General features: G+C 32.8%; 1 protein-coding gene across 1 annotated transcript in view; it reads left to right on the top strand.

Annotated features, from left to right (window-relative positions):
* Positions 1-23,615, top strand: part of LOC143223791 (protein Son-like) — a 96,037-nt gene extending 72,422 nt beyond the window's left edge. The window contains exons 5-8 of the mRNA XM_076452220.1: positions 4,986-5,133; positions 15,038-15,103; positions 22,064-22,179; positions 23,112-23,615. Coding sequence (XP_076308335.1) covers positions 4,986-5,133; positions 15,038-15,103; positions 22,064-22,179; positions 23,112-23,243 — 462 coding nt within the window. The 3' untranslated portion in view covers positions 23,244-23,615. The remainder of the gene's footprint in view (positions 1-4,985; positions 5,134-15,037; positions 15,104-22,063; positions 22,180-23,111) is intronic.
* The last annotated feature ends 2,173 nt before the right edge of the window (positions 23,616-25,788 follow it).

Below are 25,788 nucleotides of genomic sequence, written 5' to 3'. Positions count from 1 at the left end.
AGAATGGTTTGCATTGAATGTTTACAGGATAATTTATTATTCTACCTATGTCCTCAAACCACTTTTTCTGCTGTAAGACAGTGTCAGCCAGGGAAGGAGATAAACCCTCCTTGCTATTTGCTATAGTACACAAGTGAGTACTAGTCTAACACCTTTAACTTGTTTGGTCTTGTGGCTTCATTTTGACTTTAGGATTAAGTTCCCAAGTATTAGAGATTGAATTATGAAAGAATTGATGTTAGCTGTCACAACAATAACTAAACAGGTTTATTTATACAGTTATGATATTTTCTTTGTGTTGCTAATCAGACCTTACGTTTGCAACAGCCACTTGTTCTGTAGCATTAATTACCCAGTGTACAATGACTGAATACCAATACTGTTAAGTGTCTTTAGAATTCTAAAAGTACTTTTCAAGAGGGGATATTTTTGTTTTTGAAGACTTTATTTAAGTTTTAATATAGAAGAGATGCATAAATTAATACTTGAGTTATTATTTATTTCTATTATTTTCAAACACATAGTTATGAAATACAACGTGATTGTGTTTGTTGTAACCTTCAAAGTGTGCTTTCTGTGATTTTGCTTTTATTAGCAGGTTAGCTCAAGCTCTTGATTTTTCTCAGGTAAGTAAAGTAATTTTAAGAATAATTTCCTACTTTAAGATGGTTTTCTTAATGTAAGCTTTTATTTCTCTGGAAGTAAGGTTCAGAATGGTTTTTTATAATTGTTTGTTGCACTGTTCAATAATTAATAAATGTTATATTGAAAAAACAAAAGCAGTTCCAACTAGTGTGCCATGTCTCAACTGGAACCATCTAGGTTTTCCTGAATTTAGTGTGTTAACAAAACATACCATTTATTTGAATAACATACATATTTCACCAGGTTAGAGCAAATTTCATGAGTCTACTCATGTACTTATAAAAGAAGTTGTTTTAACTGCATCATATTCACAAGAAAGGTTTATTTTGACAAGGGTGTCTGTGATTTCTTTATTTTGTCTTTGTGTGTGCCTGCTTATGGGTTACTGTAGTGTGCTAAGTGCCACATTTAAATATTACAGATTCCTGTTGCTTACTTTAATTGGCCTCTTCAGTATTACATGATATACTCGCTGAAAGGTTACTCTCCCATCTCAACATTTATATACTAATATGGACACTTTTAATCTTGAAGAGAAGTGATGTTTCTTTTCAACATTTTTCAAATGAATCTGTACAACAGAGTTTACAGTTCAGTCATTAATATTGTGATACCTTTGCTTATTCAGGGTGTTCAACAAAAGTAAAAATAACTTTCCTAATTCTGTGATAATGAAATTAAGTTATGGTAATAACTTCATCTTCCACAGAAGAATCAACATGATAGGTGAAGAAAAGTACATTAAACCATTTTAAACTAAGTCTGCTAAGTGAACACATGAAACAAGTGTTTAATAAATGTCTTGATTCCCATTGATCTGTGTTGCTTCTAAAACCTCAGTGAAATTTTTATTTCAAAGAATGTTGAAATTCTTTAAGTCTCTTTATATGACAGTTTTCATTGCTTTATCAGGTTTTTTGTTTTTTTATTTCATATAATGAGAAACTAAACTGAAAAGCTACATAATTCATTTTAACCACCATCTTATTTTTTGTATTACTATCATTTTTACTTTTTATGAATATAAGTATGTAAATGTAGAGAGGAGAGTTTGAGAAAACCAATGAGATTCTGTAATTTTTTCACATGTAGTACTAAGCACACTTATTTGATTAACCCACTGGTACACACCTGAAAGTGAGAGCTTATTGCAGGGATACTTTGGATGAAGCATGTCTGTCCACTAAGCCACAGGTTAAAGTGGAGCCTCAAGAAACAGCATCAAGAGGATAGGTAAGAGTGTCAGAGTATTGCATGGCTGCCTATCTACAGTACTTCTCTTCACAGAGCACTTGGTACATATAACTTTATTTGATGTTAAATTATAATGCATTGTACTTCTTTATGTTCAGTCATTTCCTGTCATTCAAAGAATCTGTAAATTTATTTAACTGACCACATATTTACATTCTGTACTATGAATCATGTATATGCCGTGTTTAGTATTAAAGGTTAAAATGTAGCCATATTTCTTCATATTTATTATTGTTTAAAACTTTTAACAGCAGCATTCTTGAAACTATTAGTAGTGTTAAAAAAAAACATAATTTTTCAATTATTATACATTGTTACAATGATTACAGGACCAAACTGTATAAACTTGTCTTTTCCTAACATAATATTTTATCCAGCTCTTCCTTCTTTTTCTTAATAGTAGTTAAACAACAAAACTATTTTTGTTTGTGTACAACTTCACCACTACAGTATTCTAGTGTGTTTACTCGTGAACTTAGTATTAGCTAAACAACAAAACTATTTTTGTTTGTGTACAACTTCACCACTACAGTATTCTAGTGTGTTTACTCGTGAACTTAGTATTAGCTAAACAACAAAACTATTTTTGTTTGTGTACAGCTTCACCACTACAGTATTCTAGTGTGTTTACTCATGAACTTAGTAGTAGCTAAACAACAAAACTATTTTTGTTTGTGTACAGCTTCACCACTACAGTATTCTAGTGTGTTTACTCATGAACTTAGTAGTAGCTAAACAACAAAACTATTTTTGTTTTTGTACAACTTCACCACTGCAGTATTCTAGTGTGTTTACTCGTGAACTTAGTATTAGCTAAACAACAAAACTATTTTTGTTTGTGTACAACTTCACCACTACAGTATTCTAGTGTGTTTACTCGTGAACTTAGTATTAGCTAAACAACAAAACTATTTTTGTTTGTGTACAGCTTCACCACTACAGTATTCTAGTGTGTTTAATCGTGAACTTAGTATTAGCTAAACAACAAAACTATTTTTGTTTGTGTACAATTTCACCAGTACAGTATTCTAGTGTGTTTAATCGTGATCTTAGTATTAGCTAAACAACAAAACTAATTTTGTTTGTGTACAGCTTCACCACTACAGTATTCTAGTGTGTTTACTCGTGAACTTAGTAGTAGCTAAACAACAAAAGTATTTTTGGTTTGTGTACAACTTCACCATTGTTTTATTATAGTGTATTTACTATTGGTTTTAGTGATAGCATCCCTCAAGATAAATTCCTGTAACTGGTGTGGGAACCTTCCAGAAAAAGTTCAGTATTTTCAGTTTACCTCTTTTGGGATCCAAACATCCACCCATGTATTTCCTGGTTGTTGAGGAGTCCAACCCCAACACACCAATTTGGCCTTGAATTGCTGTAGACAGGCACCCTTGGGGTGGCTTTTCCAGGGTCAGTTGGCTGCTCTACTTGGGCTAGGTTCAACCAAATACCAGTGGCGGACACACTCAACAGGTGTTGTGGACATTGTGTCTGATTCTGGTATTTGGGTGTAGTGCTCACAAAACCCTAGCATTGTTTGACATTGTAGTGCATCCTCTCATAGGGCTCCATGTTGGGTGGGGTCATTGGACAGTGAAATGTAGCATTTTTTTATGGGTACCCCAATTTATGAAAAAATAAATAAAAATAAAAAAATTTAAAAACAAATTATTGTAAAACAACCACACATGGACAACTCTGTTGTACAGTCACCATCATCACAGTCAGATTCTGTACCTCAATTTCTAATTATCCATTGCTTATCTGAGAAATCCTGAGGGAAGATGTCCCCCTTTTTTATTCAAAAAGTATTAAAGGAGCTTGCTGGATCCCCTAAGTCAGTAAAGAAGTTACACTCTGGAGACATTTTGGTGTAAACATCTTTACCATAACTAATCAAATTCCTCTTGAAATCAAAGGTCATTGAGGATATACCCATTAAGGTTACTCCCCATGCAACTTTGAAATCTTCCAGAGGAATTATAGTTGAGAGGGATTTAAAGAACATTTGGGAGTCGGATATCCTCACTGGTTTCTCCAAGCAAGTCATTTTTGTGGTACGCCGTATCTCCACTTACAACGATGAAATTATGATGCCCACTAATGTTCTGATTTTGACGTTTACATCCCCATGTCTTCCTGCCATAGCCAAAGCAGGTTATTTGAACTGTGAGGTATGACCATACAATCTCAACCCTCTCAGATGTTTCCAATGTCAACCAGCAGTTTGGTCCCTCAAAAACATTGTGTCATGGTTCTTTAACATGTGCTCATTGTGGTGGCAAAGACCATGATGCTTACAAGTGCAAACTGGAACCATGCTGTGTTAACTGTAGTGGTCCACACCCCTTTCACTCTATTCCTTGCCATAAATGGGTGGAGAAGAAAGAGGTGTAACACTTGAAGACTATAAATAATATCTCCTACCCAGAAACAACTGGCTCCGTGACAAATCTATGTCTACTTCCATCTCTGTCCCTGCCATTTCTTCCAGTGACTGCCCTGTTCCACTTCCTTTGGCTTTGGGTTTGGGTGTTTCCTTGGGTCCATCTCTAAGATGCAGAATGATTATTCACTCCTGCACTCAGTCATTATCTCAGACATAGAGATAGGTTGATAGACCTTTTAAATGTTTACATTTATAGTTCATGGTTTTGAAGGATTATTTCCATTTTAATTCAGCATTCAACACTACTGAAGATTTATAAAGTTTTGTTATTTGATTTATTTCTAAATTTCCACCAGTTAGATATTGTCTGTATTACTTTGTGGTGTAAAGTCCATTTACTAAATGGTTTTATTGTACTTGTACTTTTTTTAAGAATAAAGTAAGGTGTTCATTGCTCACTGAAACTTCATGTTTTTCGTATGTGTAAAACATTACCATTGAATTCTTCTGTGACTCTTATCAAACATGTTTTTTACACAGTCCTTATAAATTTAATATGAAATGGCTTGGAGACATTCCATTTATAAGTGTAGGTTGTTAGTAATAAGGGCATGTTTTAAGATTATTACCTAAAGTGTGCATTTCTAACATAAATTTATTGTGCCCAACACCTATTTCTATGTGCACCCTGCAGGACCAGTTATCTAAAGCAACTCCTGTGAAGGAAGGTATTGGAATGCACCTTCTTAAAAAGATGGGCTGGAATCCTGGAGAAGGGCTTGGAAAAAACAAGGAAGGCTCCCTGGAGCCTTTATTATTAAATATTAAGACAGATAAGAAAGGTTAGTTCATGTATTTGATACAGTACCAATAGATACTTGTATACACAGTAGGAACACAATTATCTATAAATAATCTAGTCTTATTCAACTTTGGTGATTTAATTGGTTAACTAATGTAATGATTGGGCTATAAGTATTGACTAATCTTGTTCAACTTTGATGATTTAATTGATTAACTAATATAATGGATGGTCTACAAGTATTGACTAATCTTGTTCAACTTTGGTGATTTAATTGATTAACTAATATAATGGATGGTCTACAAGTATTGACTAATCTTGTTCAACTTTGGTGACTTAATTGATTAACTAATATAATGGATGGTCTATAAGTATTGACTAGTCTTGTTCAACTTTGATAAATTATGGGAGAAGGACTTAGATTCTAGATTCCCATGTCTGACACTTTTGGCAACACCCATCTCGAGACACTCTCCACCTATGTCAATACACCCTCTGTTCTGGTACTGTATATAAGTACCTCATCCAGATAATGACATTACTTTTTGTCAACAAGTCATCACTAACAGCTTTTCCAGTATTACAATCATTCATAGGTAATTTGAACATTATCCATGTTATCTCATCTATTTTTATAATAGTATTTCATAATAAATATTTTAAAAAATAATTATTATAAAAATTTCTTTATTCTAATTGGCAAGCCAACTTACGACATCAATTCCCAGGTTATTATTTCCAGTAAGGAAGCAAATGGGGTCTCTCATATCCTACCTCTGATATCTGGCATCACACAACAATTGGTGTGTGGGGATCACTCTTAGTTGAGACTGTTAGTGATATTAATCGTAGTTAGATAAGGACATATATTTGGATATGGATATTTTTCTATTCTACAAGTGCTTGATGTTTGAGTCTTTTCCTGGTTGCTTTTGAGCCTGTAGTTTAATTGATGGCTGAAAGGTCTGGAAGTAAATTTTCAGTTTTCTTTCTCCATCTACTGATATTGTGGCTCAGGGAAGAAGGGTTACTTTTAAGTTATATGAAGGGACAGTTATGCCTTATCTAACACATTGAACTTAATGGCTTTAATCTACTGCTGCAAGGTGGAAGTATTTTCTGGCTCTGACATAATTCTTCTGTTCCTTGAGTTTTGCAGTTCTTAGGCAAAGTTTGCAGTTAGATTCTGACCAAATAAACCTGTGGCTCTTGATGAGACAGGGCAAGTTTATGGTCTTTCAATCTAGAATCCACCATGTTGTTTTCCTTTCACTTCACTTTGTTGGAAGAATCTCAGGATCACCATCTTCACTGATGATGAGCTGGATCCCTTGTTAGCATGCCTGTTGATTCAGTTTTCAACTTCTACTTTCATCCCTGTTGTCATTAAGAGTCTCAGATTTCATAATTTCTTAAAGGAGATCATAGATCTGCCCTTATTCATGGGTTCCAGCCCTTGGCATTAGCCTCTTGATACATTAATACCAAGAGAAGATTTTGTCTATATCCAAGAGTTCCACTGTTTGACTGGATCGTAAGTGGCATTATATATTACTTTATACCTTCACGGTCTGTAGAGTTTCAGCTCCAAGAATTTCTGGATGTGTGGGAACCATAACTGTGGATCCAGGAACACTTCAGATCCTTGAGTCAAGATTTGTTATCCAGTTCATTTCTTCACCTCTGTTTTCCATCTAACCCCTTGAGTTTCCTCTTTCTCACAGACCATCAAGATTTGGGACCTTCTTTGGTTACCAGAGTTTTGTTGATACAGGAGTAGAGTGTATGTCATGCTAAATCTTCCATTGTTTTATTCCTGTCAGTTGTTGAGCCTGTGCAGACAGGAGATTCAGGTCCAGTCATCAATCTTTCTCACTTATATCTGTGCCTGAATTCTTCAAGGTGCACAAGTTACTCATTCATCAATTTGAGTTGACATTTTTACTGGAATTGTAGATGTCCATGTTTGTTGTAATTGGCTCCTATCTGTACTTTATCATAGTGGTGGAGTTTCACCACTATCAGTATTTGTGGTGCATAAGGGTTAGGTACTGCTGTTCCATGTTTTCTCCTTCAGACCTACATCAGCTTCACATGGGTTCTGTCTTATTGTACAACTTTTCTTATCATTTCCATTCCATTGCATTGTGTACACACCCAACGACAGATGACTTGTTTCTGCTAGCACTATCTTGTCAGTTGTCAGAACATCACACCCTGATTCTACTTTCAGATTATGACCAAGGCAGGCTTTATTTTTGGGACTGAGACATCTGTACTTGCTCCAATTCCATATATCATCAGTTTTTTTTTGGTTTTTTTTCATCTTATCTTTCAGTCAGGTTCTGTTGCCTCCCATTCAACTCAATGCTATGGCATAAGAAGTGAGACTTTTACTCACCTCTCTTTCTTCTATGAGATGGATGGTTCTGTCTCTTCTAGAAATGTGGGCACCATTTAAATCTCATACCTTTGGGAGAGAGCTCAAGAGATCCTTTTACTTGTCTGTATGCAGTTGAATTATCATAAATATCAATTCACTGGGTTGTTAAATTGGGATAGGACTACAATATGGGTTCCTCTGCTACCTTGTCCAGAGTTCCATCTGTTAATGGATTGGATACATTTACCCCTAGTCAGAAATTTCATGGTCTATGTATGTACAAAGAGACTTCTTTACATAATGTTTTAGTCCTTCATGAATGCCTCATGAGCTGGGCTTGTTAAGGGGAAAATTATCAGGCTTCTCTGCCAATTTTCTGGTGGTGTCTTGCATTTCTCATTGAGGAATTACTTGGTCCAGAGCTCCTTGTTTTCTATTTTTGGACCTCTTTTTTTTTCCCATACCATTTGTATCTTTTCACCCTACTAACTTGCCATGTTCTATGGGTTATGCCTGTGGTAGCAGATTGTCTCCATCCTCAGTGATATTCCCAACAGAGGAGATGCTGCATTGCAAGGTTCTGTTGTATTAACTCTAATTTTGCAATTCTTATTTGTGAGTTGACCTCTCATTGGATCATCAAAGTACTGGCAACTTGGTTTTCAGTACCTCATTTCTAGGCTTTGACAATGGATACATTCCATTAGGTAGGACAGGATTACAACTCTAGACCATTGTTCTTCTTATTATTTTGTTATAAGTACTAAATATGATTTGTTCAAACCCTGTGTTAGATTTTGTTGATTGCACCAGATTGGTTGCTACACCCAGATTTTGCTTCTACAGTACATCTTCCACTTCTTTTATGGCTATCTTTGTGGAGTGCAATCATGAACTGCCTCGTTATTCTTGACTATCTATAAGCTCAACTTTGAGGGATAAAGATTATGCAGTCTTTGCACAATATCAGGGTTTAATTTCTAAGGTTGCCATGTACCTGTCTCTGTTTTTGCTTTCTCCAAGATGAACATTTAGCTATGGAAATGACATGCATATTGGTAATAGTGTTACTGAGAGAAGGTTTAACCCATTTCAGGTGGTAGTGCCAACCATAAGTCATGTATTTACCTGGCTCTTTGACAGAGGAATTTTCCTCTTCCACAGTTGCACCGCTTAAAGTGGCCTTTTCATTACCCTTTGTTTTTCATGGCTACACATTTTCTGAGTCTCCAGTACTCTCTGGATTTCTCAAACAACTTTAGGTCCTTGGTCCCAAATGACCATTCCAGTTACCTAAGAGATATATTAAGATTGTAGCACAGGTTCTTTTTTAACACCTGTTTGTATCATGATTCTTATATGCCATGTATCCCCTTTTTTCATGACTGCTTCCATACAGACATTACTGGTTGACATGATTTGTGCTGTTTGTTTATAAGTCAATTTCTTGTTTTCCCTACATCATCAGACAAATTCTTTTTATCCAAGACACTGTTAAACAGGAAAGGGGTTAAAGTCCTTTTCACCCATACATGTGATCACCATCTCTTACTTTTATGTACAATCAGATTTGACCATGGTCATATTCAGTGAGGGTCTCAAGGTTTTTTGTTACCTGTTCTAATGCTTTTAGAGATGTTGGAAAATGACTTTTCTTCTGGGCTCTTTGAAGGTGAGAATTCTTCTGCAAGTCATATCTAATCAGATTTGTCATCTTTCTGTGTCCTTAGCAGCCTGGTCAAATTGCCCACTGGAAGTCATCATGTGATCTTGTATGGAGATCTCTCCCAATACTTTTATCTCACATTATTTGCCTGATCTGGCAGTTTCTTTATATGAGGATTTTTGTCTACCTCCTGCAGCAATCATAATAATTTCATCTAGATTATATAGAGGGGTCAGTCTTTTCATTGCTACTTTTTAGAGTCCCTTAACTGGTTTTTTCAATGTTATACTCTGTGGCAAATGTCCCTTAACTGGTTCTTTCAATATTATACTCTGTGGCAAATGTTGCCCAAACAAGTTGTTTTTATTAAACCAATTCTTCACTAGCAATCACTGATCAGAATCCTTTATTTATGTTGCAATAGGCTATACAGAAATGAGGCTGACTGGGTGATATTACTATACTATGTTGGACCACCATTCATGGATTATCATGAACAAAGTGTAAAGTGATCCTGCCCATCTCTGCTGATCATTGTATTAAATAAATCAGGAATGATTTGTCTAAATATTTAGGGAACTTGGCTCATCTATTGCACTGTTCCTCAGGACTCCCCATTGTACATTACTCACCAGATTCTACTGGAGGAACTAGGGAGTCCTTACCATCCCCAGTGTCCAGTCACTGGGATGGTGGACAAAGGATTTTTCTACAAAGTATTAAATTCCTCTACTCTTGGAAAAGAGGGCAAAGTTGGGGGCCTTCCTACCCAGGTCCATGGATATTTTTCCCTCATGTCAATAAGAGTGGCAAACAGCCTGCTTGGGAGCCTACTCATAATAGTAGTTCATACTGGATATTCTGATATCCAGTTGGGTTGTCTATGGGTCTTATGTTTGATCAGTATAGATTCAGTACATTATTCATGGATGAAGGTCTGCTATCTCCTCATAATTCCAAATGTGAAGTGGTCCCATCCTGAGTTCTTGGTTGATCACAGTTATTCCATGTTCTACCCATAATTCTGGGAGTAAGTAGAATGTACATTGTTCACACGTTTGGAGAGTGAGGATGAATGTAGGCAATTAAGCAATAGCCATAAGTGTGATGGGAGATAAGTTTTATTGGAAATACATTTCAAATTTAGGAAAATGTTAACATTAGCACACAATTGTGACAGATCACACATATCTACTTATTTGTATTGATATATTCTCTCATATGTGTATCACCATTTCAAATATTCACATACTCTAGTAGCTAATAACAGGCTGCCTCTTACTCATGCAGTTCCATAATGTGCTGACATCTAAGAACCATCAAACTATTTTTTTTTAGGCATCGAAATATAAATAACCACTGGCTCAGTTAAGCTGAACCAAGAATATTAAAATTCTTATTACTCATGTTGACATTCAGTTGAAAGAATCACAACTCCTTCACTGTGTTTAGAAACATAATACTTTTTTCCAGGGAGAGAATCTATTGAGGACCAGGTGGAATGTTTTGTAGAGCTTCTGGGATCACAATTTGCCACAAAGTTCAGTGGGTTGTAAATATGTTACAGCACAATGTGTTCTTGCAACTGACTGGACAAGTGCCATGGGTTAAATGTGTTCATGCTAAATCCCTCCATTTGTGCTGGCTGAGCTTTACCTTGCTGCATGGCCAGGATCACCTGTATTTGATCTTGGTCTTTCAGTTGCTCTGTCCAGTGCTTATTATGAGTTAACTATGGAATCACCTACTACTTGGCATGATAGTGCTGTGACAAAAGTGGTTGCAACTTGAAAATGATGCCCAGGATCAGAGCATTTCATAAACCTGACATCTTATGTGCAGTCCCTTTTGGGGGACCAAGTAATACACTATGACAAAATCATATTCTAGTAATATTGTTGTATAACATGCTGTGGTCCTTGTGTAGGACATTTAAATAAGGTGTAACTTCTCCAGCTACAGGCTCAGAGATGCCTCATTTCACTTGGTCTTCATGAAACTACCTCTGTAAGAGAGAGTTTATTTCTCACACCAACATGACACCTCATCATTTTGTCTGGAAGTCTTTCATTGAACTCATCCATCAAGATATCTTCATGAAGTCACTCAATGAACTTATCTATCAGGATGTCTTTGTGATGCATAAACAACTATACTCTAAATAGCACTCCTCATTTGAACTTTTAACTCATCCCAAGGAATTATTTGACTCTTCATTGAGTTGAATTATCAACAAAACTTGCTTGTAACTTCTCATTTTTCCAGTTGCACCTCATACGGGTGCTTGATGGAGTGCAAAGCCAAACCACTTAGTTTAAGCTTAGGATGAGTCATTGGATTGCTTAATCTTGAGATTAACTGTTCCAGACAGATTCTGTCTAAAAGTATTGTATAAATCTGTTTCTCTGCATCTTTGAAGATGAAAGTAGATTTTGCTCACAGGGATCAGTGGAGGTGAGGAAAGTATCATTCTTGCAGATTCTCATCCATATTTTGATGCTGCCAGTTTGTGAGTATAGTGCAGTAGCCATACTCAGAGATACTAACCTTTGGATGATTAGTGAAGCCCTCATCTAGAACAATATTCTTCTCTCTACACATCATCTAGGTTTTATTTACAATCCCAGATTTCTTTGTGATTCTTAGCAGTATACTTCCTAGCCATAAGAGGCTCTTCTGCCTCATAGTTTATGGTATTTTCTGGACAGTGCCCACTGCTTGCCTACTGGGGAAACAGTTCTGACCAACGGACTTCATCCAGTAGTCATTCTTGACTTCTCTGAAGTAAAGTTGAGGTTGCATTACTCTGGGTTGTAACAGCCTGTCAGCTTCTGTTGAGACTACTGTGCAGTCTTGGACCCACTAGATACCATTTTAACTCACATCCTCAGTCATCTATGCTTCTATCATGACAAGATTAATTCACAAGATCAGCCTGTTGATCTAGATACTCCTGATCTCTCCTAAACTTCTTGAGCTTGTTGTTTTGTTGTTCAAAATCAAAACCTCAACATCATTGATAAATGTCCTATGTTCCGAACTTCTAAATTCAACATCTCTCTCATATATCTATCTCTTAGTTGTGAATACTTCTACTTGTAGGAAGTAACATTCCTTAAGTTAGATTTCTTTTTCTAAACTTGTAGAACACAAGAATTTAAAAAAGGGTAAAAACAGAATTCTTCACAACAATACATTGTGGACACTGAAACAAAATTTCTCCTTTCCACTTACTCTGTGGTATTTTTAGGTTAAAGTGATCTCCTCAGGTTGTATTGGGTAGGTCTGCTTTATAATGGAAGCATAGACTGGAAAGTTACAAAATTTATCTGAAAGTAACTTGAGCTTGAAAAAGAAATAAAAGACTAGACACAATGTGTAACACACACAAACATTTTTTAATAATTCAAAATAAAAACACATTATATATGCTTGTTTCTGAAAGGTAAACAGTAAATTCATATATTTAACACTTCTGTGTGATGTCAACACATTTCGTTATTTGTACGTTGTTTTATAATAGCACTGGCTACCCTTGGGACATACAGTAAGCAGAAAAGTATTTGGTTCTCGTGAAAGTTTAAAGAAGAGTTATTGGAGTCTTAGAACTTGTTAACAACTTCTAGTTAGATATCCATTTGACTCTTACAAAGTAATGTTTAATGTACAGAAGGAAACTTTCTTTGCAATCACACATTTGTTTAACTTTACTTGAAAGAGTTTCTGTGCTTGAGTGTCTACACAGTAGATAAATGTTTGAATGTGTAGATTTACAGTAAACAAATGTTTGGAAACTTTTTTCTGATTTAATGATAAAAACATTTAAAAATTCTAATGATTTTTTTTGTTCAGAATATTTAATAAAAATATTACTGGTGTCTAACTTACAATGATCTTCCTGAAATAATCTGACATGTGGTAAACTACAAGAATATTGTCAACATACCTAAATCAATAGAGAGGAAGGATATAAGGAAGTTATAATTTTAAATTGATTAAACATTAAACCACACAACATATTAAACTGAAACCTAGTATGAGTCATACCAAAAGTGAATAATTTAGGAAGGCTTAACCTGTTCAATGCCGTAGACGAGATAACTCATCCAAGCCTATCGGTAGCACAGTGCCAAGGACGAGTTAACTCCTTCTCAATAATACCTAACTTTAACGCTAGATGGCAGTACCATAATGTATTTGATCAACTTACAAATTGTTCCACTTTTGATCCAAAAAGACATCATGAAAAAAGTTACAAAATGAAGAAGCATTAGAGTTGCATTGTAGCAGTTGAAATACTTGCAGTCAACAGGTTAATCTTTCTAAATAAAAATATATTTATCATCATTGTTTGTACAGTGTGAAGCAACAAGACTTTTTGAATGTATAGAGAAAGAATGATCTCTAAACTTAACTAAATTATAATAATAATTGAAAGTTAATGCAATAGATTCAAGAGTAAATTGTTCATTTTAGACTTTATGAGAAACATATTTAACTTTCAGAAAACTCATTATGTAAGTCACTTGAGTAAGTCAAGTGAGTCCAAGGTTTACTCTGGACTCTGATGGATTACTGTCTAGTCCTCATAAAGACTGTGACAATTTATTATTAATTCTTCAGAAAACTCATTATGTAAGTCACTTGAGTAAGTCAAGTGAGTCCAAGGTTTACTCTGGACTCTGATGGATTACTGTCTAGTCCTCATAAAGACTGTGACAATTTATTATTAATTCTACCTTATTAACATTTTCAGTTTTATCTATAAACAACAACAACAACACCTTCACACTAGTTTGTTCTTATCTGGACACATTTAATTCTTCTTGTGGTGCCAGAGATAATTGTTAAATGAAACACCTTCATGTTTACAACCTCTTTCATTATCTTGGTAGATTCTCCAATTTTTATTCAATGGTGGGTTACTTTGTATGAAATATCCAGTTTCTAACCTTCCTTATTCTACAGCTGTTAATGTACACTGAGAAACACTAAATAGCTGATTTATATATTTAGAAGAATCTTTATCTTGTATGATCTTATTAAACTGATCATACCATTTAACTTCAAGTTTTATGTTTTGAAGAAAACAATTTGTTTTCCATCATCAAACTTTAGTTCAAACTTTTCCTCTTTTTATGTTTTTAATCATTCTTGGGCATTTCAAGCTCACAATCTTAAATCCTAGAAGAGAGACTTATAAATTAACTTAATAAATTTAGCTTCCCAAACCTGTGTCTTACTCTTAGCTTACCTACTTCCCAGGAATATCTAAACATTCAGCTATAGCAAAATAATTCAAGCTCCATGTAAAAAATAAGATAGATCAATTAAATTGTTTAACAGAAATCCTGAACACTTAGCAACAATGTCTATGAAATGACAGGTACACAGTGTTCAGCCACATACATTAGTGAGTACTGTCATCCAATTCATGGTCACTTCAAAGAAAACATTATGCAAATCTTGACAACAAAGAAGCCAAACATATCCTGCACATAATTAATGAGACACTTTATTTTAGATTTATTAAACAAAAACTTTCAGAACCTTTCATTTAATCAGAAGACTCTTCCATTAACAGATAAAATGTCTGGCTCCTATGATACTTTTGTTTAACATTCATTGTCTGTGACTTAACAACACTTTTAGTCATACACCATTTTGTTATTTTGTTGTAGTTTTATATTCTTTGTGGTTGCTATTGTTTAAAGTCAGTTTTGTAACCCAAAATGTTAGGTAGAATAAATAAACATTTATCTGAAGTTTTTCTTATCTACAGCTAGCACTAAAAGTTTTAAAATATCTTCACTGTGTCTCATACTGTTGTATCAGACTGTTGTAGTAGCTATTTAATGTTGAATAAATTAAACTTGTAATATTTTAAACTTACAGGACTAGTGGCAGGAAGTGAAATGAAAAAAAAGACAATTTTTACTAGTATTGCTAAAACCTTTTCAGGTAAGTTATTTTATTATATATTTAAATAGTAGTATTTTCCATGCTTTGTTGTATGAGTATCAACTGATTAGCAGTTTCATGTCTGAAATATGAAATGGTTTTTCATTAAAAAATAAAATTACACTAATGATGCACTATAGTCGATATAATATGTTGTGAAATATTTCTATTTTTCGGCCACTACCTTTATTTTAAACATATGACCTACATGAATGTATCCATCCAGGTAGTGACATCACTTTTACATATATCAACATGAAACACTGATCAACCAGCAGAACTAGATGTGGAAACGTTATAATGTTGGACTCACCACAGGTTTTAATTATCTAGTTTTGTGTTATTTCCACTAGAAAAAACAGTCATTGACAGTTCCTTTGAAAAGCTAAGTTACAGATACACAACTTCAAACCATTGTTTTGTAGATATTCTATTAACTAGTCTTCCTTTGAAAAGCTAAGTTACAGATACACAACTTCAAACCATTGTTTTGTAGATATTCTATTAACTAGTCTTCCTTTGAAAAGCTAAGTTACAGATACACAACTTCAAACCATTGTTTTGTAGATATTCTATTAACTAGTCTTCCTTTGAAAAGCTAAGTTACAGATACACAACTTCAAACCATTGTTTTGTAGATATTCTATTAACTAATCTTCCTTTGAAAGGCTAAGTTACAGATACACAACTTCAAACCATTGTTTTGTAGATATTCTATTAACTAGTCTTCCTTTGAAAAGCTAAGTTACAGATACACAACTTCAAACCATTGTTTTGTAGATATTCTATTAACTAGTCTTCCTTTGAAAAGCTAAGTTACAGATACACAACTTCAAACCATTGTTTTGCAGATATTCTATTAACTAGTCTTCCTTTGAAAAGCTAAGTTACAGATACACAACTTCAAACCATTGTTTTGTAGATATTCTATTAACTAGTCTTCCTTTGAAAAGCAAAGTTACAGATACACAACTTCAAACCATTGTTTTGCAGATATTCTATTAACTAGTCTTCCTTTGAAAAGCTAAGTTACAGATACACAACTTCAAACCATTGTTTTGTAGATATTCTATTAACTAGTCTTCCTTTGAAAAGCTAAGTTACAGATACACAACTTCAAACCATTGTTTTGTAGATATTCTATTAACTAATCTTCCTTTGAAAAGCTAAGTTACAGATACACAACTTCAAACCATTGTTTTGTAGATATTCTATTAACTAGTCTTCCTTTGAAAAGCAAAGTTACAGATACACAACTTCAAACCATTGTTTTGTAGATATTCTATTAACTAGTCTTCCTTTGAAAAGCTAAGTTACAGATACACAACTTCAAACCTTTGTTTTGTAGATATTCTATTAACTAGTCTTCCTTTGAAAAGCTAAGTTACAGATACACAACTTCAAACCTTTGTTTTGTAGATATTCTATTAACTAGTCTTCCTTTGAAAAGCTAAGTTACAGATACACAACTTCAAACCATTGTTTTGTAGATATTCTATCAACTATTCCTCTTAAAAATTCGTTTCAATTCTTTATATATTGGGGGTTCAATTGTTATCTAGTATTTATTTTTATTTTCCCTCTCAGTACTTATCTTGTGTAACCTGGTGGTTAGAGCACTCAGTACATAACCTACTGGTCAGTAGTTTAATCTTATTACTAAACAACCTCTCCCTTTCAGCTGTGAGAACATTATGATGTGACAATCAATCCTTCATATATTGTAGTATCAGAGTTGTTGGTAAGTGGTAGTGACTAGCTGCTTTACTTCTATAATATCATTTCTAAACTAGAGATGGTTAATGCAGCTAAATTTTGAGCAATGCTATAGAAAATTCAACAAATAAACTAATTATCAATACTCACTAGTTTCTACAGTTATCATTTCTACCTAAAATCTATATTTTTAGTTATCATCTGTAACTAAACACTATACTGTTAGTTATTTTCCTTAACTAAACACAATATATTGTTACAGTTATCATCCCAAAGTATATATTGTTACAGTTGTCATCTTTATCTAAACACTATATTTTTACAGTTATCATCCCTAATTAAACACTATATTGTTACAGTTATCTTCTTTAACTGAACACTATATTGTTACAGTTATCTCTAACTAAACTCTATATTGTTACAGTTATCATCCCTAACTAAACTCTATATTGTTACAGTTATCATCTTTAACTGAACACTATATTGTTACAGTTATCATCCATAACTAAACTCTATATTTTTACAGTTATCATCCCTAACTAAACTCTATATTGTTACAGTTATCATCCCTAACTAAACTCTATATTGTTACAGTTATCATCTATAACTGAACACTATATCTTTACAGTTATCATCTTTAACTAAACTCTATATTGTTATAGTCATCCCTAACTAAACTCTATATTGTTATAGTCATCATCTCTAACTAAACTCTATATTGTTATAGTCATCCCTAACTAAACTATATTGTTATAGTCATCATCCCTAACTCTATATTGTTATAGTAATCCCTAACTAAACTCTATATTGTTATAGTAATCCCTAACTAAACTCTATATTGTTATAGTAATCCCTAACTAAACTCTATATTGTTATAGTCATCATCCCTAACTAAACTCTATATTGTTATAGTCATCATCCCTAACTAAACTCTATATTGTTATAGTCATCATCCCTAACTAAACTCTATATTGTTACAGTTATCATCTTTAACTGAACACTATATTTTTACAGTTATCATCCCTAACTAAACTCTATATTGCTACAGTTACCATCCCTACTAAACACTATATTGTTAGTCATCATCCCTAACTAAACTCTATATTGTTATAGTCATCCCTAACTAAACTCTGTATTGTTATAGCCATCATCCCTAATTAAACTCTATATTGTTACAGTTATCATCTTTAACTGAACACTATATTGTTACAGTTATCATCCCTAACTAACCTCTATATTGTTACAGTTATCATCTTTAACTGAACACTATATCTTTACAGTTATCATCCCAAACTAAACTCCATATTTTTACACTTATCCCTAACTCTATATTTGTACAGTTATCATCTTTAATTAACACTATATTTTTACAGTTACCATCTCTAACTAAACTCTATATTGCTACAGTCACCATCCCTACTAAACACTATATTGTTAGTTATCATCTTTAACTGAACACGATATCTTTAGAGTTATCATACCTAACTAAACTTTCTATTGTTACAGTTATCATCCCAAACTAAACTCCATATTTTTACACTTATCCCTAACTCTATATTTGTACAGTTATCATCTTAAATTAACACTATATTTTTACAGTTATTATCTCTAACTAAACTCTATATTGCTACAGTCACCATCCCTACTAAACACTATATTGTTACAGTCATCATCCCTAACTAAACTCTATATTGTTACAGTTATCATCTTTAACTGAACACTATATTGTTACAGATATCATCCCTAACTAAACTCTATATTGTTACAGTTATCATCTTTAACTGAACACTATATTGTTACAGTTATCATCTCTAACTAAACACTATATTGTTACAGTTATCATCCCTAACTAAACTCTATATTTTTACAGTTATCATCTCTAACTGAACACTATATTGTTACAGTTATCATCTTTAACTGAACACTATATCTTTGCAGTTATCATCCCTAACTAAACTCTATATTGTTACAGTTATCATCCCTAACTAAACTCTATATTGTTATAGTTATCATCTTTAACTGAACACTATATCTTTACAGTTATCATACCTAACTAAACTTTCTATTGTTACAGTTATCATCCCAAACTAAACTCCATATTTTTACACTTATCCCTAACTCTATATTTGTACAGTTATCATCTTTAATTAACACTATATTTTTACAGTTATCATCTCTAACTAAACTCTATATTGCTACAGTCACCATCCCTACTAAACACTATATTGTTACAGTTATCCTTAAGTAAACACTATATTGTTATTGTCATCCCTAACTAAACTCTATATTGTTATTGTCATCCCTAACTAAACTCTATATTGTTATAGTCATTATCCCTAACTAAACACTATATTGTTACAGTTATTATCCCTAACTAAAATCCATACTTTTACTGTTATAGTTTCTACCTAAACTCCATATTTTTAAAGAGGTGTTTTGGATTAACTTTAGTAGATAATACAATATTCACAGCTGTGTCAAACCACAGTGTCTTTATTAATAATATTTAGTAGATAATACAATATTCACAGCTGTGTCAAACCACAGTGTCTTTATTAATACCATTTAGTAGATAATACAATATTCACAGCTGTGTCAAACTACAGTGTCTTTATTAATACCATTTAGTAGATAATACAATATTCACAGCTGTGTCAAACCACAGTGTCTTTATTAATACCATTAAGTAAATAATACAATATTCATAGCTGTGTCAAACCACAGTGTCTTTATTAATACCATTTAGTAGATAATACAATATTCACAGCTGTGTCAAACCACAGTGTCTTTATTAATACCACTTAGTAGATAATACAATATTCACAGCTGTCTATGTCAAACTACAGTGTCTTTATTAATACCATTTAGTAGATAATACAATATTCACAGCTGTCTGTGTCAAACTACAGTGTCTTTATTAATACCATTTAGTAGATAATACAATATTCCTAGCTGTGTCAAACCACAGTGTCTATATTAATACCATTTAGTAGATAATACAATATTCATAGCTCTGTCAAACTACAGTGTCTTTATTAATACCATTTAGTAGATAATACAATATTCACAGCTGTGTCAATCCACAGTGTCTTTATTAATACCATTTAGTAGATAATACAATATTCACAGCTGTGTCAAACCACAGTGTCTTTATTAATACCATTTAGTAGATAATACAATATTCACAGCTGTGTCAAACCACATTGTCTTTATTAATACCACTTAGTAGATAATACAATATTCACAGCTGTGTCAAACTACAGTGTCTTTATTAATACCATTTAGTAGATAATACAATATTCACAGCTGTGTCAAACCACAGTATCTTTATTAATACCATTTAGTAGATAATACAATATTCACAGCTGTGTCAAACTACATTGTCTTTATTAATACCATTTAGTAGATAATACAATATTCACAGCTGTCTGTGTCAAACTACAGTGTCTTTATTAATACCATTTAGTAGATAATACAATATTCACAGCTGTCTGTGTCAAACTACAGTGTCTTTAATAATACCATTTAGTAGATAATACAATATTCAAAGCTGTGTCAAACTAGTGTTTTTATTAATACCATTTAGTAGATAATACAATATTCACAGCTGTGTCAAACTACAGTGTCTTTATTAATACCATTTAGTAGATAATACAATATTCACAGCTGTGTCAATCCACAGTGTCTTTAATAATACCATTTAGTAGATAATACAATATTCACAGCTGTATCAAACTACAGTGTCTTTATTAATACCATTTAGTAGATAATACAATATTCAAAGCTGTGTCAAACTAGTGTTTTTATTAATACCATTTAGTAGATAATACAATATTCATAGCTGTGTCAAACCACAGTGTCTTTATTAATACCACTTAGTAGATAATACAATATTCACAGCTGTGTCAAACTACAGTGTCTTTATTAATACCATTTAGTAAATAATACAATATTCACAGCTGTGTCAAACCACAGTATCTTTATTAATACCATTTAGTAGATAATACAATATTCACAGCTGTGTCAAACTACATTGTCTTTATTAATACCATTTAGTAGATAATACAATATTCACAGCTGTCTGTGTCAAACTACAGTGTCTTTATTAATACCATTTAGTAGATAATACAATATTCACAGCTGTCTGTGTCAAACTACAGTGTCTTTAATAATACCATTTAGTAGATAATACAATATTCAAAGCTGTGTCAAACTAGTGTTTTATTAATACCATTTAGTAGATAATACAATATTCATAGCTGTGTCAAACCACAGTGTCTTTATTAATACCATTTAGTAGATAATACAATATTCACAGCTGTGTCAAACTACATTGTCTTTATTAATACCATTTAGTAGATAATACAATATTCACAGCTGTCTGTGTCAAACTACAGTGTCTTTATTAATACCATTTAGTAGATAATACAATATTCAAAGCTGTGTCAAACTAGTGTTTTTATTAATACCATTTAGTAGATAATACAATATTCATAGCTGTGTCAAACCACAGTGTCTTTATTAATACCATTTAGTAGATAATACAATATTCACAGCTGTGTCAAACTACAGTGTCTTTATTAATACCATTTAGTAGATAATACAATATTCACAGCTGTGTCAATCCACAGTGTCTTTAATAATACCATTTAGTAGATAATACAATATTCACAGCTGTATCAAACTACAGTGTCTTTATTAATACCATTAAGTAAATAATACAATATTCATAGCTGTGTCAAACCACAGTGTCTTTATTAATACCATTTAGTAGATAATACAATATTCACAGCTGTGTCAAACCACAGTGTCTTTATTAATACCACTTAGTAGATAATACAATATTCACAGCTGTGTCAAACCATAGTGTCTTTATTAATACCATTTAGTAGATAATACAATATTCTCAGCTGTGTCAAACCACAGTGTCTTTATTAATACCATTTAGTAGATAATACAATATTCACACTGATATTAAATAGCAGCAATTACATGATTAGACAAAGATTAGCTTTCAAGGAGTTGCTTATTCGGTGATTATTTGTTTGTTTTTGTCTTTATTAGAACAAGAAATTTTTTCTTTGGTTACAAATGTAAGGTATTAAACTTTAAAAAATATTTTGATTCTTTCAAGTTGGGTGGGTACTTGTATGTATAATCTGTTAATGGCTTCAATCCATCCTGAATTGGTATAGTAACTGAACTTGAAAATATAGAATTTGATGTACTTTTGTTTCTATTTAGGTAAACATCCTGTATCGGCCATAATGGAACTCTGTACAAAGAGACGTTGGGATCCCCCACAGTTCAGTCTAGTCAATGAAAGTGGACCTTCCCACAAAAAGACATTTCTGTTTAAAGTAAGCATAGATAGATGTCTGCATAATGTTGTCAGCCAGTTTCTCACAATTTGTGGTAACACACTGACAATTGGACAACCTTGTTTTATGGACATATGTTGACATAGTGTTGTCAGTTAGCTCCTTACAACTTGTAGTAACACACTGTTACTATTGGACAACTTTGTTTTATAAATAGATGACATAGTGTTATTAGCCAGTTTCTCAGAACTTGTAACACATTGACAATTGGACAACCTTGTTTTATAAATGGATGGTGACATAGTGTTGTTAGCCAGCTCCTTACAACTTGTTGTAACAATTAAGAATTGGACAACCTTGTTTTATAAATAGATGGTAACATAGTGTTGTTAGCCAGTTCCTTACAATTTGTTGTAACACATTAACAATTGGACAACCTTGTTTTATAAATAGATGGTGACATAGTGTTGTAAGCCAGTTCCTTACAACTTGTTGTAACACATTAACAATTAGACAACCTTGTTTTACAGACAGATGTTGACATTGTGTTATTAACCAGTTCTTCACAACTTGTGGTAACATACAGACAATTGAACAGTCGTATTTTATGGAAAGATGTTGACATAGTGTTGTCAGTTAGCTCCTCACAACTTGTAGTAACACACTGACAATTGGATAACCTTGTTTTATAAATAGATGGCATAGTGTTATTAGCCAGTTCCTTACAACTTGTTGTAACACACTGACAATCAGACAACCTTGTTTTATAGATAGATTTTGACATAGTGTTATTAGCCATTTCCTTACAGCATATGGTAACAAACAAATAGACAGTTGGACAACCTTATTTTATAGATAGATATTCACATTAATTATGTTACCAGTTAATTCCTTGGAACCTGTGGTAACTCCCAGACAGACACATTATTTTTATGTGTACTTATCAACATTGTGTTATCCTGTGTTCACAGGTTCGAGTGAATGGTGTAGATTACCAGCCTGCTGTTTCAAGCCCAAGTAAGAAACAAGCCAAAGCTGTAACAGCTACTGTTTGTTTGCAGTCTTTGGGAATTCTTCCTCGAGACTTGGACAATTCATTGTAGTTCTTCTGTGAAACTCATCTGAAGTGAAAACCATTTGATGTGACTGAAACTCTACAGTGGGTTGTAATTATTAAAGTAAATGTTTGGTTGTGTGTCGCTGTGCATTGAGTTTACACAGTTCAGAACACTTGGAACTTGTATGTCTGCACTAGAATGTTAAGTTTTAACATTTTATGTTTGTGTTGTTTGTTTTAATAGAAGGAGAAACATACAGTAGATCTATGTGAAATCCAGCCATTGTTAAACATTAATAATCTTGTAACTTCTTTCTGTGTTAAGGTCGAATAATTTTTCAGTACTTCATTGTTTTATAAATTATCAAACCTGCAGTTTGAAAAACGTGATGTATACTATCTATATTAAAGATCTGAGTTATGTGTGAGTTTTTCTATAAACAACGTAGGGCTTCTTTAACAGCAGGTGTTATGTGTTGAAAACCAGGAAATCGTCCAAGCAGCTATCTCAAAGATTATTTCACAAGATAAAGTTTACTGAATGTAGAAACATTCTTAGCTATTCAGTGTTTAGTTTGTAAAATAAAATCATAGTCCATTTTTTTTAAGTCCTGGGAGAAGATGTTATAAGTTTAATATAGCTCATAAAACTAGCTGATAACAAAGTCACTTGAAGTTATGGTTATAACTTCCAACATCACATATAAATACTTCATTAAAAACTTTTTTATTAGAAATACTGCACAAACCAGTTTTATCATGATAAACATTTTCCTTGGGAACGTGGTAAGTGTTTGTAATATTACAACTATCCTTTATATCTGTGGTCAGTAAAGTTGTTCATTTTTACCACAATATTCAGTGAAGAAGCAAGAAGTCCTAACAATTTACTTTATCTCCAACCAATTACAATTGAAAATGGCACCCGTATGATACACTCGCGTGAGAAAACCAAGACACAGTAAAGATTTAGGTGTGGAGTGAGTGTTTTTATACCACTTACTGCTAGTATTAGAAAAAAAACTTATAACCTAGCCCCCACCTGTGTTTTCATGAACATTTCTTGAAAACTAGTAGACTGGCATATGTAAATGTCTTATGTAAGATGGTAAGTCAGTATATGACAGGTTGGTTCTGGATCTTCATTACTTTGAAGCACTTTTAACAAGGAGTAGACGTAGCATGTTTTGTAATTAATAAATCTGTGAAGGGATGTTGGATCTGTACCAAGTTTAATGGACACTTTAAGTTTGAGACTCCTTGTCACACTAGAAAACATGATCTGGATCTAAGACATTATCTTATGTAAACATATACAATATCAAAAAGAAGTAATGGGGCAATGGTAAGCAATCTATCTGTTTCACTTGTATCTGTTGTTTATATTATGTTTCAATATTTTTCTTCTCTGTAAAATAAACTTTCATGAATATGCAGCTTTATAGGAAATTTTGATTTAAAAAGTATCCAGATCTTAAAGAGAAGTTGTTTTTTAATTTTCCAACATATATTTTACTTACGTGGTGTTTCGAACTATAATGATTTTATTTGTAGCTACATTTATTGTTTGGCTATGATTTCAGAACATTCCACTTCCAGTGAACATGTATATGTGTGGGTTATTCATTATAAATAAAATAAAATATCCTGTACTTCTCCCACTTCCAGTGAACATGTATATGTGTGGGTTATTCATTATAAATAAAATATCCTGTACTTCTCCCACTTCCAGTGAACATGTATATGTGTGGGTTATTCATTATAAATAAAATAAAATATCCTGTACTTCTCCCACTTCCAGTGAACATGTATATGTGTGGGTTATTCATTATAAATAAAATAAAATATCCTGTACTTCTCCCACTTCCAGTGAACATGTACATGTGTGGGTTATTCATTATAAATAAAATAAAATATCCTGTACTTCTCCCACTTCCAGTGAACATGAACATGTGTGGGATATTCATTATAAATAAAATAAAATATCCTGTACTTCTCCCACTTCCAGTGAACATGTACATGTGTGGGTTATTCATTATAAATAAAATAAAATATCCTGTACTTCTCCCACTTCCAGTGAACATGTATATGTCTGGGTTATTCATTATAAATAATATAAAATATCCTGTACTTCTCCCACTTCCAGTGAACATGTACATGTGTGGGTTATTCATGATAAATAAAATAAAATATCCTGTACTTCTCCCACTTCCAGTGAACATGTACATGTGTGGGTTATTCATTATAAATAAAATAAAATATCCTGTACTTCTCCCACTTCCAGTGAACATGTACATGTGTGGGTTATTCATTATCAATAAAATAAAATATCCTGTACTTCTCCCACTTCCAGTGAACATGTAAATGTGTGGGTTATTCATTATAAATAAAATAAAATATCCTGTACTTCTCCCACTTCCAGTGAACATATATATGTGTGGGTTATTCATTATAAATAAAATAAAATATCCTGTACTTCTCCCACTTCCAGTGAACATGTACATGTGTGGGTTATTCATTATAAATAAAATAAAATATCCTGTACTTCTCCCACTTCCAGTGAACATGTACATGTGTGGGTTATTCATTAT

Source organism: Tachypleus tridentatus, chromosome 8 (assembly GCF_004210375.1).
Source record: "Tachypleus tridentatus isolate NWPU-2018 chromosome 8, ASM421037v1, whole genome shotgun sequence".
In the NCBI taxonomy this organism is placed as follows: Eukaryota; Metazoa; Arthropoda; class Merostomata; order Xiphosura; family Limulidae; genus Tachypleus; species Tachypleus tridentatus.
This window is presented reverse-complemented; position numbering and strand designations above follow the sequence as displayed.